The sequence below is a fragment of the Panulirus ornatus genome, chromosome 3 (genome assembly GCF_036320965.1).
Source record: "Panulirus ornatus isolate Po-2019 chromosome 3, ASM3632096v1, whole genome shotgun sequence".
Classification (NCBI taxonomy): domain Eukaryota; kingdom Metazoa; phylum Arthropoda; class Malacostraca; order Decapoda; family Palinuridae; genus Panulirus; species Panulirus ornatus.
The window spans coordinates 37,763,484-37,780,099 of record NC_092226.1 but is presented as its reverse complement, the minus strand read 5'-3'; the positions used below and the strand labels follow the sequence as shown (position 1 = coordinate 37,780,099).

General features: G+C 43.8%; 1 protein-coding gene across 50 annotated transcripts in view; it reads left to right on the top strand.

Moving 5' to 3' along the window:
• The window catches only part of shot (dystonin-like protein short stop), a 249,766-nt gene that overhangs the window by 24,731 nt on the left and 208,419 nt on the right, over nucleotides 1–16,616 (top strand). For all 50 annotated transcript variants that reach the window (XM_071687017.1, XM_071687007.1, XM_071687161.1 and 47 more), the window contains exon 5: nucleotides 13,036–13,129. In XM_071687017.1, coding sequence (XP_071543118.1) covers nucleotides 13,036–13,129 — 94 coding nt within the window. The remainder of the gene's footprint in view (nucleotides 1–13,035; nucleotides 13,130–16,616) is intronic.

Sequence of the window (16,616 nt, the reverse complement as noted above, 5' to 3'; positions counted from 1 at the left end):
TATAAGCAGAGAGTGAAGGAAGTCAGGAGAGTAATACGGATGAAGTGTGTTGGCGTTTGAGAAAGGGTAGTGACATTGAGGGGTGAGGAAGTTATGTTGCTAGTGAAAAAGAGTTATGTACGAGCGACATCTGCATGGAAGGAGAAGTGCTAGAAATAATGGTAGGTGGTCAAGAGGAAGGTGGAGATTGAAAAGAAGGCAAACGAGATATGGTTTGACAGAGTATTCACAAACATCAAGAAGAAAATGCTTAGGGAAGAGATGAATAATGTAGAGAAAACATGTGTACAAATGGGAGAATCAGGGAAAGGAGCAGGTGTGTGAGTGGTAACAAGCAAAGAAGAGGTAAAGAGATGGATTATCTTGGAGGACTTAAACATATTAGATAAGAGGGTTGAAGGTGTGTGGTATTTGCGATGAACAGGTATGCGGGGTGGGTAAGTTTACTGGTGCCCTTTCCACCTGGGAAGACTCTAGGCTCTCCTTACTTTTTCTGTCGGAAAGTTTATCAGCGCTGCTTTGTTGCCCATTTGCAGAGAACCATCCATCATTTCTAGTGACAGAGGCAGAGGGAGAAGTTAATGTTTCCGAACATTGCTTAGATCCACTGGTCTTCCTGTTTCATGTGCCGCAATGTCTCATGCACGACATGGCGATCCATCTTGGCCACATTGGTTCATCTGCAAACTTGGCGGCCTTGTACAGTGCCTGGAATTTTTCTGGTTGAGTCTTCTTCATTGGATCATGGAACGTGAACTTCGTTGACCCGCCTGTTGTTGCAGTCAACTGTTTTTTCCTTGAAGTTCTTGATTTGAGACAGCCCTAGCTATCTTGTGATTCACAGCAATTTTCGGATGCTATATCTGTGGCCACATATTTAGTTGCTGTTGCAGGAATCGTACTAATCGAATAACCGAACCTGATCGAATTTTCCTTGACACCCTTTCCATCAGGCATGTCTTTCTCTAAATATCTGAAGAAATCTCAAACATTTGAAATGTTTTTGTGCAGTTTACGAGCGCCAATGGGGCTGATGGCTCATTCGTGATGTCAATAATGTCGTCAGAACTTATTCCAGTGCCCACAAACCGTTCTTGGGCGAGGTCAAGTTCCACCTGACTGACCTTTCCAGAAAAGCGATTTGCACCTTTCAAGAAATTGATGATTTTTCTCCCATGAAAGTCGATTAATCTTGCTGAGGTACATGGCAATTATGAGTCAGGTGGTCGCATCTTCTCTGGTATGGAAACATCTTACACAGAGAGTCGCAGTAGAGAGCAGGTGAAGCGGAGCGGATTGGAGACCATGCTCATGTATTCCCAGCAGAACGCGAAATTAACGTCAACTTAACTTCATGAATTTATGGACCGTACCTTGGAAGTGTGCGAAGGGAAGCACCTCAGCAATCTTCACTGGATCATTAGCTACTTAATCTCATCTACGAGATTTTTGTGACTTTCTCGTCCAGTGACAAGGCTCCTGATACGAAAGCTTACGTGTTCTCATGGCCTTTGTGTGACTCTTCCCCCTTGAGGCTCAAGTTGCACTGGACCCTCACCCGGGAGACCACGCTCGACATGCGGCTGTTCTATGTCGAAACCACCCACCGTGTTGCTCGACGTGTTGCTCGATCACCAGATAAACTTGTGGGTGTGAACACAGCGTCCCCCTTACAGTCTCATACCGGCCTCACAACTAGGTGACTGAAAAGTACACATGAACAAAATGTACAAAAAGAAATTGCTTTACAGGTACTACATGAGTGTGTATAGTGTTTTGGACTATACCTCGAAGATCCTATATTTTGCATGATTTTATTTTGCATCAATATCTCAAACATGGTTTCCCACCTTTTGGCGGCCATATTTTGCACCCTCCAGTGTGGACAGATACAGACGCACACACACAAAAATAAAAGCTCGGCAACAGCTAATTTTATATTCAGCAGGATGGAATTAGTTTAAAACTGTTTGTTGCCAAAGTTGGACATGACTCCTTGACTGTCGAGCGCAAGGAGATGGACTTGTATGGAGTCAGGAATTCCCTGGCGAGAATTTACTCCTTTTCGTCCAGTAATGCAAATTGTTACACTGCGAGTGAAGAGTTATCTTTGGGGTAGCTGTATCATTGCCACTGGACGAAAAGACGAAGGCTCGTCTTGGAACTTTCACTTCACGCAGGTCCATCATATCCCACTCCCATCTGCTTCTAGTGTAGCCTAGGAGCTACCGTGCTGTATGATTAAATGGTGCGGTATAGTGTTCCCGGATTCTACTGCAATTGGTAACACGTGCGGGAAATCACCATCGACAAGCCTCTTATCATCGTCATCGAACTGAAAAGACTACAGAATCACAGAGGACCTTCCGTTCTCAGAGGAGCACACCTCGAAGCTGCAGGAGCCTCTTATCACGTTCCTCATATATTTACATTATTGTCAAAACTGAGGATGTTACGTGATGCTCACTTCAGTGTTTTGGATAGCTTTGTTCACTCATTGTGAAATGGTTGTGCACCCACGTAGTTCTGCGTCAGTCCTGACCAGTCTCAGCGCACCTGATGCTCTGCACAAGTTCACTGTGTCCTTTGGTATGGTAGTCACATTCTCCCTCCGTAGAAATGCCGTTTTGCCATTTCAGAGATATCCATGACTACCATTATTGAACTTTTTCATACTGGCTTTAAATCAGATGGGCACTGAAATATTATGATGTTTATACCCTGTCTAACAAATACTTAGGTCAGGGACTTCGTTAAGATAACGCAGGTGGATGGTGGGCTAAAGTTTCTTTCAGACCATCTTCCCGTATTGTTATGATGGCCTGCGGTTGCCCAACGAAAATTTTGCATTTCGCTGCATTGGACGAGGGTAGACCCAATAAGTTCATTTGAATCAACGTTGATGCTCTCATTATCATAATTACTTATTACTGATTGCTTAGGACATAGTGTGGTTCTGTATATTAGTATATTATCGTCATGGGACGTGCTGATGATAATGATAGATGTGACAGCGATCCGCCAGTGTAGCTAAAATGTTGTAACGGTAGGTTAGTTGGGAGACTGGTGGTGGTGTTGGCCGCAGGCCTGCACTGATGGGGTAGCCTCTTGCTGATGAACCCGCCACATTCATATTTCCTTATTAGTTCCGCCTTTCGTTGTAAACGAGGTTTTCATGATGCTTACTTTCGTCAGCTTGTTTACGAGGCTTTGGGGTGAGAAAGGGCTAACCGGTGTGGCAGGTAATTTTTTTTTTTTTTTTTTGTATTGTACTCATGTCTTTCCTCCCTTAGTTTGGTTTAACAACAGACTTATTTTATGGATTCCATCTAGGTATGGTGTAAGCTTCTTAAAGCTGTTACTTCCAAGTCTCTTGAGTCAGGATTATCGTAATCTCTGGGAATTCCGTACCTGGAGCTGGTGAGAAAAGTTAAGTTTTGTCTTGCGATAACCTGGAACGCGAGTGACTTTCGCAAGTAAACATTCGAAGTATAGTAACTTCACCGCTTAGCCGGAATTACTGACATTTGTTGTATAGTGTTTCGTTTGATCGCCTCTTTTGAAGCTTTCACAGTACATTTTTTGCATTGCAAATTTACATGGTTTTACTATTGTCATTGTGTTAGGGTTTGCAGATTGATAAAATAGTAATTTTTTGTGCAATTTTGAAATCATGCTGCTAAATGCGATCGGTAATTAGAAGTCGATGTAACTAATGAAAAAAGAAAAAAAAGAATAGTGAAATATCCGAAGCGTTTCTAGAATGTGTGTAGGTGGGGAGCGATGGAGCCGTGAGAAGTAAGTTCCAGCGGACCAGATCCAGCCCACGTGCTCGAAGAGGAGGAGAGGCATTCCCTACCCCCGTCCATGCATTGTATTCCGTTACTGGTATTCAAGTTGCTCTGTGTCATGAAGTAAGTTGCTTCATGCCTGGTGCGTTAAGTACAGCGAAGCTCTAGCTGCTGTGGGAAGTGTGGGCGGAGGCGAGGTCAGTAGGATTTGGGGTGTACGTAGGCGTGGTGCGTGCGTAGGTTCGCAGAGGAGGTACCCGGCACGAAGTGGATGCCCAATGCTGCACTTTTTCTAAATGTTGCGCCCCTTGCCGTCAGTTAACGACGTGCGCTTAGATGTTGGAATGGTTAAATTCTTTCTCCGAGAAGGTATTGTCAACAATGTTAATCCTTATTATACGAGAAGGAACTGGGCTTAATCCTGGGGAATGTAGGAAGAGTGTAACTCGAGGCTGGTTTATGGAGGAGGATGTGTTGCGGGAGGGGGAGGGGGGAGGGAATGGCGGCGGGTAAAGGGTTGTGGCGGTATCTTGCAGCCGTGGCATCTCTCGGGTCTCCCGACTGGTCTCTTCATCACCGGGCAGTGTTGCGGCAACCTTGGCAGTGGTAGGTGTGTGCGCGGATCGCTCCTCACAGCACGTCCTCTACCGCTCCGCCTTTCGCCCACCCATCTGCCTTTAATGGTGTGTGTGTACTTATAAGTTCCTGTGGTGATGTTTGTAGTGCTCGATATTATGATGATACACTTTCTGAAAAGTGAAATGTTGTGGAAAATGAACGCTTCTTAATTCAAAAAATAAGATTTACTGAGGCTTGTCAGTATGGTTTATTGAAAGTAAATGTCAAGGATATGATAATTACATGAAGTGAATAGAGAAATAATGAAATTACCACCACTTGGGTACTTAGTGGTGACTCATGGCTGTTGATAAGGCAGATGTGAATTACCAAAGCCGGTTCCGTCAATGCTTAACAGTGAGTGCTTGAAAAGATGCTTCTTTAAATTGCACTGACACGTACCTGAGCCAAGTATTATCAGAGGATAGACAAGTCGAAACCGGTGTTATGTGACGGACGTTAATTGGCTGGCACAGAGGTGCGTCTGTCACGCAAGCCATTACTCCTTGGGGCCAGAGAATACGTGTCATATTAATAACTGTTTTAAAGGTCAGTGTAACAATGATTTTCAAATTGCCCAAAGCTAATGCCTACTTTTCATTAAGAACTTATTAATGAATTATTGTGGACGGTATTTAGTCAAAAACGAAAGTGAGTGAGTGTTTTGAAAGGTCGTGCATCCTCCACGGTCGTCAGTCCGTTGATGGAGTGCCAAGAAGGAGGGAGTGTCAAGATGCCAAGCTGCGGCGTGAAACACGTGTCAGTGCCAGGTTGGCCGTGGTGCTGCCCACGCTGTCCTGGCACCAGGTGGAGCGACTCCCTCGACCTTCGTAGGTGTTGGCACCACACTGCTCACAAATGTATTCACATGTGTTCACATGTTCTGCCGACACCCACACCTGTGTCACGTAAACGGTGAATGGTAGTCTGAAGATTGCTCAGTTTCAAAGTGGCACTTGCTCATGCTTGTGGTCATTGAAGCTTAAGAGGCGTTTGTGAGTGTGGGGAAGGTAGGAAGGGGCACGTAGGTAACTAAGGAGTGAGAGTAATGTGAGGGTTCTCCCGCACAGCATTCCCTACATACTGGGAGCGCCAGGTCGGGTCACTGCAGGGTCAACAGTACCGTGGCGTCTTCGGCTCTAGTTCCATGTTGCCACACTGACGCTATATTCACCCTAGAAAATGCCGTAGTGGTAGTTATTGTTACATTTCCTGTAGATTTCTTTTGAATTTTTCAGATATGTAATGAATTTACTCAATCGTTTTAATGAGTCGTTTAGTGGAAAGGAAACTTATGGTCGTCAATGAGTAGACGGATTTTCGTAGTGTATTTAGGTCCTGTACGGACCGCAGACAGTTTAGTTGAAAATTTCCGGTAATATTACGTTGCAGTAAACATATTCCGATAAAACCTTCAGGCCAGGAAGACACTTGCCGACTGGCGCTGACGTTGGGTGCCCTCGCTTGGTTATTGTGCTCTGTTAGCACACATCCTCCTCATGAGTAGTAGAAATATGATATTGTTGGGTTGAGTAATGAAATGTAAGGGCGGGTGGCGGTAGTCTACACACGTGTGGAAGGAGAGGAAGGCAAATGCCAAGTCAGCTCACGATAGCATCAGGTCTCCGTGCATCCCGCCTATAACATGGAAGAGATCTCAGAATCAGGTAGGAGTGTGCAGGTCTCTTAGTCTACAGTTAGATTTTAACTTAAAAGAGTTTTTAGATTAGTAATTTCATTTGTTTAAATCGATATAACATAACCTGTTCTTTGTATTGATGCTGTTGGATCATGTGAAGGGCGTTGCATAGTTTTCGTAAGTACTCGTATCATGTTCAAAGCAGGCATGTTCAACTCGTGATATCTGAAACTTGTTGAGCGGGAGACGCTCGTGCTGCACGCTATTGTTTACAGTGAGATTATTATATTCGGTTATAACGTTGACATATGTTGTCTGTGCACATCATAGTGCAAAACCTATTGTTATGTTGTATTAGGTGGATTTTTGAAGGATTTTTTGAAGTTTTTGTTAAATCACACTTGCTCTGTCGATTTTGGAAGCCCTTCACCACGCTCTTACATCTGTCTTGGACATGTTGCTTTTATGATCTTCCCTCTTGTTTAAAGGCTCCCACAGTTAGTCTTATTAGGTACTCTTAGGAGATGGTTAATATCCCTGTGACTATGACCGGTAGCTTGTGTGTACATACGTGGTCACGTACGCACGTTTGTTCTATGGGTAGGATTTATGTGTTTGGGTTAATTTCTCATGAAATTCAATGCTGTTGTGGATGCATTTTTTAGTAGTATACCATGGCTAGGTCATCCTGTGTCCGTTTTGCAGATTTCTAGATTAATCATGGGAAGACACCAGTATTACTCGTAAGTTGGAAATGGCATGAATTTAAATCATCACTTAGAAATCACCAATACTTTTACAGAAGCGTGAAGATTTTAGTACCAAATTTAAAAAAGTAGTAATATCATTTGCTGTATCTGGATGATAAGTTGGTTTTGTTCTCTTGTCAAGCGATTAATATTAACTTTTTTTTCTATTAAGATAACATTGTTTTGTGTATAGTGGAAGACAAAGAAAATAGTAGTAGTCATGATTACTTAAGAGTTGTTTCCCCTTGTCCCTTGTGCATGCACTATTGATCAAGTGACGATATCATTTCATATGCAATAAACTTCAGCTAGAAGACAGCTGAATGTTGAACAGATAGATTGATTTACTTCTCAGAGGGAGCTTCCTTTGTGTACGTGATAATTACTTTGCGAGGAATAGTTGAGTGTGAAAATAGAATGCGACTACAAGAACTCTCACCGAAAAAAATTATTGACTTTGCTTCAGGTATATCGTTTCTACGTATGAAGACACCCAGTGAGAAAGCTTGCTTTAAGAATGTGATTAAAACTAGTTTTGGCGAGGGAGAAGCATCAAGTGGATGTCTGAAATGCATTGACATGCAGTCAATATAATAGTATTTGGGCACTGCAACATTTGGGAGCGAGTAGTGATCTTCAGGTGGTTGCATGATGCTCTGTGGATATTTTGATGCTGGTGGTGTTGCCAGCGGCCAGGATGATATATGAGGTGTTCACCAGTTTATCATAAGGCAAATAACGGTTCTAACTGACTATACTTAACTACTGCAGATGTATTGTTTAAATGTAGTCTTTTGTTCATAAAAAGACGGAACGATGAATCATGTTTTGAAACTTTTCGCTTTGTGTTTCTGTTTCTTCAAACATTAAAAGAATGCTTACGTCATCGTATTTCCGAACCGATTGACTTTGTAAAAGTCCACAGCGTCCTAACGACTATTTTTATGCCGTTCAAAGAATAACCCTTATAGTGTATAATGTTTTGTAAAGATAAACTGGATCAATACAAGGTAGGTGGGGGAGATATTTACTTGAGCTTGTTCTTCTTGGGAACGTATCGTGCACACTTATCACTCTCCATTTGATATGAACTGCAAAACATGTAGGCGACGGAAGTTGGTCTTAAACGCCGGGTATATAGAGGTTTAACTGGTTGTAGGTCATCGATACCGATAGTCGATGGTTACTGGTTAGGAAGCCAAGGGTAAAGCAGGAGGGCGGGAAGGTCACGTGAGGTGTGTCTGCTTAGGGCTGATCTGATCGATGTGTACGGTACTCGTTAAGAGGGTTGCTTTGGTCGCCACATGAGCGTGGTTAGCTGCTAGTGTGTTAGCGCATCCTGGTTTTTATCGTCAGAGGGAGCCATAAAACACGTGTGTCATGGATACATGGAGGCTTCGCTGTCTCGTTCATGTAATGCTTGATGAATTTGTATTTTAGTAACTTCGTTAATGGCTCACCAGTGTACAGTTTAGCGTGTTCGTTATAAGATTGGTTTACACAGTCAAGTACGTTATGTATAATTTACCGTACTTTAGCCAAGCTAGTGTAATGTAGCCTAGTTTGTCTTGTCTGGTTTACACAGTCAAGTACGTTATGTATAATTTACCGTACTTTAGCCAAGCTAGTGTAATGTAGCCTAGTTTGTCTTGTCTACTCATGATGGTGTAACGTAGTCTAGTAGATGACGTCACACTGCTGTTCCCTGGCAGGCCACCATCAGGTATATTGACTTCCGTTGAACCTTCAGACATTTTAGCGAGTTGTGGGCGTGGCAGTCTTGGCATCCATCCAGGGGCGGTTGTGTTGCAGGCTTAGATGTATTATGGGTCATGCGGGTGCAACTGTTATATCTGTGGTGAGCGTGGGTGCTCTAAGTTGTCAGTGGCGGTGTTATTCGCATTGTGAGCTCTGGTGCTTCGATTTTTTTTGGTGCGGGTGTTGTTATTGTTGGCTCAGGGTGCTAGAACTTCAGTTGATAAGGTTGTACTTAGCGTGGGTGATAGAAGTATTGTGGGCTCAGATATTATCAGCATTGTTGCTTGGTGTTCTTTGTGTTTTCTGGGTGCGGATGATTGTAGTTTTAACAACCTAAAGTTGTTTTGGTGATGTTATGGACTGTGGGTTTCAGTTGTAGAAGGAATTGGTTTAAGGTGGACTTAGCTGGTACTTGTATTGTGGATAAGGGTAAATTATTGTGAGCCATTATGGTTGTAGATTGAAATTGGCTGTTGTGGTATGGTGAGTTCTTGCGCTTCGGGGTGTTAAAAGTGTTTTGGGTAGGTGGGTTGAGTTCCATTATCACTACAGGTATTGTGTCATTGTGATGTTCTTCTTTCATAGGAGAGAGAACATATTGTTTTAGCTCCGTTTTTGCTCTTTTCTAGAAATTCCACAACACCTAGCACCATAACCCAGGCTTTGAACTTGACCCTTGAGGGGTATGTCAAAAGTCGTGTGTCGAGTGTTGAAGATGAGTTTGGCGAAATTGAAGTGAAGAAACGTTTACTGAGGATGACGTTAAGATGGATTGTGGAGGTGAATTAAATTGGATGTATCGAGGAAGTAGTGGAGTTGCATTTATTGAGGTTGAAGTGGTGTTTTTGTTTGTGCATGGCTTTTCATCACAAATTTTCCGAAACCCAAGGGCTCTGATAAATTCTGATAATCGATATTGAAAGATAATTTTGGAAACCTAGTTGTTCATAATCTGTAAATGGAGCTTTCTTTGACTTGAACTTGGCATACGATCATGTGAAGCTTTAAAATTTTGTTCGAGAAGGGCGAGGTACCAGAAAAATATGTGTTGCTTACAGTGTTGATAAACAGTCCATTCACCTTTGAATGTTTGCGTTTCTAGTTAGTATTAGGATGTGAATGTTGTTCATATAGGCGTTCCAAGAATTTCGGACGAGTATTATGGATGCGGATGTTTTACTCCGTAGGGGCGCGGGTCTCGTAGATATTTCTACCTAGAGCTCTAATTATATTATGACTGCGGCTGTAAGTATTTATGGCCATGATTGTTAAGATTGTAGGTGCAGATGTTGAGGATAATGTGGGCGTAAGTTCCATTAGTGTTGTCGGTGCTTTTACTATAGGTCTTTTAGGCTTGTGTTGTACTCAGTAATATAGGGTCGGACACTAGAAATATTGTAGGTACGTGCACGAGAAGTGCTTTTAATGCAAGGATTTAGATATTGTGAACTTGGGTTTAGAGAAATTATGTGCGGATGTTTTAGGGATTATGGACCGTTGTGTTTAGAATATAATTCGTAATGATGAAGTATTTTGAGCTCAGTTACTGGAGGTGTTGGTTGAGTGTAGATATTGTAGGTAATTATATGTAAGTTCATGTGCAAGAAATGCTGTAGTGTCTGCTGCTGTGGGTGTAGTGTGGGCACAGTTATAGAAGTTAAGGGCTGGATGTTGTATATATATATATATATATATATATATATATATATATATATATATATATATATATGGAGAAAAACTTGAGGAAGTGAAGTGTTTTAGATATCTGGGAGTGGATCTGGCAGCGGATGGAACCATGGAAGCGGAAGTGGATCATAGGGTGGGGGAGGGGGCGAAAATTTTGGGGGCCTTGAAGAATGTGTGGAAGTCGAGAACATTATCTCGGAAAGCAAAAATGGGTATGTTTGAAGGAATACTGGTTCCAACAATGTTGTATGGTTGCGAGGCGTGGGCTATGGATAGAGTTGTGCGCAGGAGGATGGATGTGCTGGAAATGAGATGTTTGAGGACAATGTGTGGTGTGAAGTGGTTTGATCAAGTGAGTAACGTAAGGGTAAGAGAGATGTGTGGAAATAAAAAGAGCGTGGTTGAGAGAGCAGAAGAGGGTGTTTTGAAGTGGTTTGGGCACATGGAGAGAATGAGTGAGGAAAGATTGACCAAGAGGATATATGTGTCGGAGGTGGAGGGAACGAGGAGAAGAGGGAGACCAAATTGGAGGTGGAAAGATGGAGTGAAAAAGATTTTGTGTGATCGGGGCCTGAACATGCAGGAGGGTGAAAGGAGGGCAAGAAATAGAGTGAATTGGAGCGATGTGGTATACCGGGGTTGACGTGCTGTCAGTGGATTGAATCAAGGCATGTGAAGCGTCTGGGGTAAACCATGGAAAGCTGTGTAGGTATGTATATTTGCGTGTGTGGACGTATGTATATACATGTGTATGGGGGGGGGGTTGGGCCATTTCTTTCGTCTGTTTCCTTGCGCTACCTCGCAAACGCGGGAGACAGCGACAAAGTATAATAAAAAAAAATAAATAATATATATATATATATATATATATATATATATATATATATATATATATATATATATGTATTGTGAAATGAAGTGTTACAAGTCTTGTTGGTATAATAGTTATAAATATCATCGTTGTTGTAGATCCTCGAAATTTCGTGGGTGTTGTAGCAGTTATTGTAGGTTGGGATACTAGAAGTATTGTGGGTGTTACAGGTATTGTAGGCTAAGGTGGTAGAAGTATTGATGATGTATGTGTTTTTGGTAGAATGCTGTAAATATTGTGAATGTTGTTGGCATTATGGGCTGGGATGTTGGTAGTATTGTGAACTGGAGCGCTAGAGGTGATATGTGTTACAGTTTTTGTGGATAAGATGCTAGAAGTAGCGTGGGTGCAGGTCTTGTATTTTGGAATCTGTCGCCTAATGTACTTTTTGTTTGGATGTTTTGAGCATTGTAGGACAAGCACTATTCTTCATATATATTGCGGGTGTAGATGTTAGTATAATTTAGGCTCAGTTGTTGTAGGTAAGGATGTTAAAACATTGTGGACTTGGATACTTGAATTATTGATGGCGCTCGTGTTGTGGATTATGTCACCCTGGGTGCTAGAAGTATTGTGGGCATGTTAATGGCTACTGTTATTATAGGTATTGTGGGTTGTGGTATTGAAAGTATTGTGGATGCGAATGTTAGAGGTTTTTTTCGTTCAGGTTTTAGAATTGTGGGTGTAAGTTTTGTAGGTATTGAGGGTTTGTTTACTGAAAATATTATGGTTGCAGATGTTTTGAGAATATTGTAGGCTTAGATGTGACAAGAATTGCGTATGTGGAAGTTGTAGGTATTTTAGGCTGTCGGAAGTTGCGGGCGTGGGTGTTGAGGATGTAGGTAGTGTACCTATTGTGAGATTGGGGTCGTAGTATACAGGTTTTGAAGGTGTTGTACAGGAATGGCGTTGTTACGTAAGCGGAAGATATTGTGGGCTTAGGTTCTTGGTGTTGCAAATGTTGTGGACTCTGGTGATATACATGTTTAAGGGTCTGAGTAGTAAAGATGTAGGCGAGGATGTTGCAGGCGATGGAGACATAATTGTGGTGGGTGTGGGTGGTTTAAGTTTTGGACACTTGGATGTGTTTGTTGGTGGGGAGACTGAAAGTTTTGTGAGTGGGATTGTTGGAAATGTTTTGGGCAGAGGTTATAGTAAATGTAGGCGGGGGTTGTAGGTTGGGGTACGCCGTACCTTACTGAGAAAGCTCCCCATCTACGTCTTTAACCTTGTCTAGGCATGTTGTTCTTGCCCCTTTAGTGTCCCTTATTGTTTTGAATCGTCCTCTTTCTGGGTCGCCCAGTTTGTCCTCGTCTTCTCTCAGGATGCATTTAGGACAATTCTTCTGGATAGAAACATCAAAAACGTACTGTTGTTAGACATGACTTTTAACACAGGAAACTTGTCCTGCCGAACCGAAAGGTTATAAGCACGTTAGAGCGTGATGGCGATGGGTGGTGAGGCTTGAGAATGGATGATGAGCTTGTGGAATAGAGGATGAGGTTCAGGGAATAGATGGTGATGCTTGAGAAATAGATAGTTAGGCTTGGAGGTTGCGGGAGACTCGGGAGATGGCCAGTTACTGTGCAACTTAAGTCTAACAGAGAATAATGAAGCTTAATAAGGTCATTGTTTTACTGGTACACTTTACATGTATGATGATTCTGCTCACTTAGTAAATTGGACCGCCTGAACCATCTTTTCTTGGTTCTCTGATTTTGTTTTCTGTTTCTACAACTTATGTTACACTAGGTTTGGAGGATGATGTTTGTCTTATGAGGGCAGGTGTATTACAACTTCCCTAAACTCTGGGTGGTGTAGTGTTTGTAGCTATCTTTATGTGTAAGTGGTTAAGTGTTTTGTAAGTAAAGTGTGGGTGTCTTAGTCTGACGTAGTAACGTTGTGTTTGTTTATTGTCCACAGGAACGCCAGCAAGCCGGCCTCGCTGAACCGGGACCGTCTGGACGAGCAGCTCCGGGAGCACCGTCAGCTGCACGCAGACATCATGTCTCACCAGGTACTGTCCTCCCTACTCCACCGGTCTCTACCTCAACCTCCTGCTTCTCCCTCCATCACTTGCCTTCCCCTCCTCCTCCTTGCCTTCCCCTCCTCCTCCTTCATCTCCCTCGACCCACTGCCTCCACCACTGGCCTCTCCTCCACCCTTTGCCTTTACCTCCACCTCCTGCCTTTCCCTCCTCCTCCTACCTTTCCTCCAGCTCTTGCCTTTCCCTCCACCCCCTACTTCTGCCTCCACCCCCTACTTCTGCCTCCACCCCCTACTTCTGCCTCCACCCCCTATTTCTGCCTCCACCCCTACTTTTGCCTCCACCCCCTGCTTCTGCCTCCACCTCCTGCCTCTCCCTCCACCACAGGCCTCTACCAACACCACCAACCTCTCCCTCCACCAATGCCCCAAGGTCCTCCTCTTGCCTCTACCTCCACCTCCTGCCCCTAACTACACGTCCCCTGCTCTTACTGCCACCTCTTGCCTCTCTCTCCACCTCCTGAATCACCCTCCACCCCGTGCCTCTCTCTCCACCTCCTGAATCACCCTCCACCCCGTGCCTCTCCACCTCCTTAATCACCCTCCACCCCGTGCCTCTCCCTCCACGCCATGCCTCATCCTCCACTCCCTGCTTTTTTTCTCCACCTCCTACCCTTCCCCGACATCATCTCCCTCCTCCTTCCCATCCCTCCTTGCACTTCTTTCCTATCCCCTACCTCCACCCTCTCCCTCCACCTTCGGCCTATGCCTTCAGCCTGTAGCTTCTCCCTCCTCTTCTTGCCACATCCTCCGCCTCCTGCTTCTGCCTCCAGCATTGGCCTCTCCCTCCGCCTCTTCCCTCCCCTCCGTCCTCTTCCTCTATCCTCTACCACTCTCTCCACCTGCTTCTCCCTCCACGTCCGGCCTTATCTCTCACCTCCAACCTCTCTCCACATCCTACCTTTCCCTCCACCTCCTGCCTCTCCCTGCATCCGCTCCCTCTCCCTCCATCTCCAGCGTCCAACCTCTCCGCCCACAACCACACCGTTGCTCAGCTGTCTCTCTGTACCACTCTGCCCTGCCTCTGTGCCGTCCTGTTGTGTGTGTGACTTCTATCCTCCTTTGTCTTCTCCAAATGATGTATTCACGTCGCTGCCTCCACCTGGTACTTTACTTGACTCTGTAGCCCTCGTATATCTTGAGCCTCTGTGCTCCTCCTCTTACAGTTTTACCTCTGTACGTAAGTCTCTGTGCTCCTTTCACAGCTTTACTTATGTACGTAATTCTCTCTACTCCTTTCACAGCTGTACCTCTGTACGTAGTCTCTGTACTCACAATATTACCTCTGAACGTAAGTCCTTGCACTACTCTCACAGCTTTACCTCTTAACCAACCTACTCTATCTATATTATCCGCTTCTGATTCGTTATATGTCTCTTTCCTGTAATATTCTCTTGTCTCTGCGCACTTCCTTTTGCCTCTACAGAACTCTGCACTGTCTGGCACAGTGAGAATATACCAGCCACTTGCCACATGTGCACTGCTCTGCTGCACGGCACATAAGCAAATGTGGGACCCTCTGTTGCTTGTGCAATGCAGGGCTCCCTCCCTCGCCCCTCTCATACCTCCAGTGCCGTGCAGTGGAAACCCACACTGCCTGCTGACCTCAGCGACCTGCTCTATCTGATTACCATCAGAGATCTTTTAGACGCTGTTCTGTCAAGTTTAATGGTGGGCACCGGACGAGGGTCCTGTCACGACCTCATTTGCATACCGGAAGTGAAGTTATGCGGGGCAATAGTGAAGGTCAGAGAGCGACGAGCTTACTGACTTTTCCACCCACATCCCTTACCGTCAGGCCATACCACACCCTATTGCCGGGCCATCCCTTCCTACCAGGACCTGTTCCATTTTACAGCTGATCAATCCCTTTCTACCCAGTCCCTTACCATCCTCCTGTTGGCCCATCCTTTCCTGCCTGGCCCCTGCCACATCCTGGTTCACGCCCACGTCGAGGAGCTTAATACAGCTCCACACGTGTATGCTTGACCTGACTCATTGTCCCTCTGCCTTATGTGTGGCCGACGGAACTGTGCCCCTTCCTTCCCCTCCGTAGCTCTGGCCTTGTAAAGTGTGTCGCCCAAACATTGAACTTTCGCCGAGCACCGTCCAATCCACTTTTACCCATGTACATACTTACGTTGGTGCTTGCTGCCACCCTGTTAACGTGTACTCGGATACCGATCCTTTCCATTTTCATGGGTCCCTTTATATATATATATATATATATATATATATATATATATATATATATATATATATATATATATATATATAGCTCGATAAGATTATTTTTCATAGTTATTGTTACATGAGCTGCTTCTAGTAGCTATGCAGTATATTGCCTCATAAAGTACCACATGCTGGATCAGTTTTAAAGCCCTTGGATGGTTTTGTGAGATTCCCCTATGACTGAACTGCAGCTATGAAAACACAGATGCTTACGAATGACTTCAAGTGTGATGGTGTAGACTTCGTCGTAGTAATTCAAGAAGGATCTTGTATCGCAAGACTGCCAAGAGCATCCTCCATATTTGCTGCGGAATTGTATGGCATTCAGGTTGCACTTAGATTGATTGAGCAGCCACCTGAAAGGAAATTTACTTGCTACTTCGATTCCCAGAGTGCGCTGCAAGCTATATTACACTATGTTCCGGAGCATCCGGGACTTCAAAGTCTAGGATTGGATTGTAAGAATCCATTCAAAGCATAAGGGTGAAGAATTTGACCGTATTGTCCTTGACATGGTATCGGTAATAATTAAACTGCTGGTCCTGAGGCGAAAGCAGTTTCATCTTGCGGTCTTGTTTACGAGTTATATCTCACAATGATGATATGTGCCGAGGGAAAAATAAAGATAGATGTTACTAGTGGGCTTGATGGGACATGGGAGGCCCTCCTTCCCCGACTCAGAGAGAGAGAGAGAGAGAGAGAGAGAGAGAGAGAGAGAGAGAGAGAGAGAGAGAGAGAGAGAGAGAGAGAACGATTATAAGGAAAGGAGTTGGATTTTGGCGTTTCTCCGATATGAATTGCCATTTTGAAGACAATTTGTTGTCGACTGATGATTGGCCATACTAGTAGCACTGGCGCATGGTCACTTGATGGATAGGAGACGTGTAATATGACACCTGTAATTGCAGTATTACCGTAGAACATGTACCGACGGAATGCTATAGACATGGGAGTCTCCTTCAAAATATGAAGTATATGATAACACTGGAAGAAATGAAAGTATTGGAAAGATTTTAGACTAATGGTATTTGAATAGACTGATGAATTTAGTATGTTAAGAAGCCATAATACTTAATTTTTTTTCAGTAGTTTTAAGTTATGTATCCTTTACAAGAGCATATAATTATATGTAAATGTTTAGTTCTTATACACCCTTTTCAAGCAACAAAGCGTTGACAATTATCTGTTCAGTTTTAGCGTTTTAACGAATCAAACAAAATCAAGCC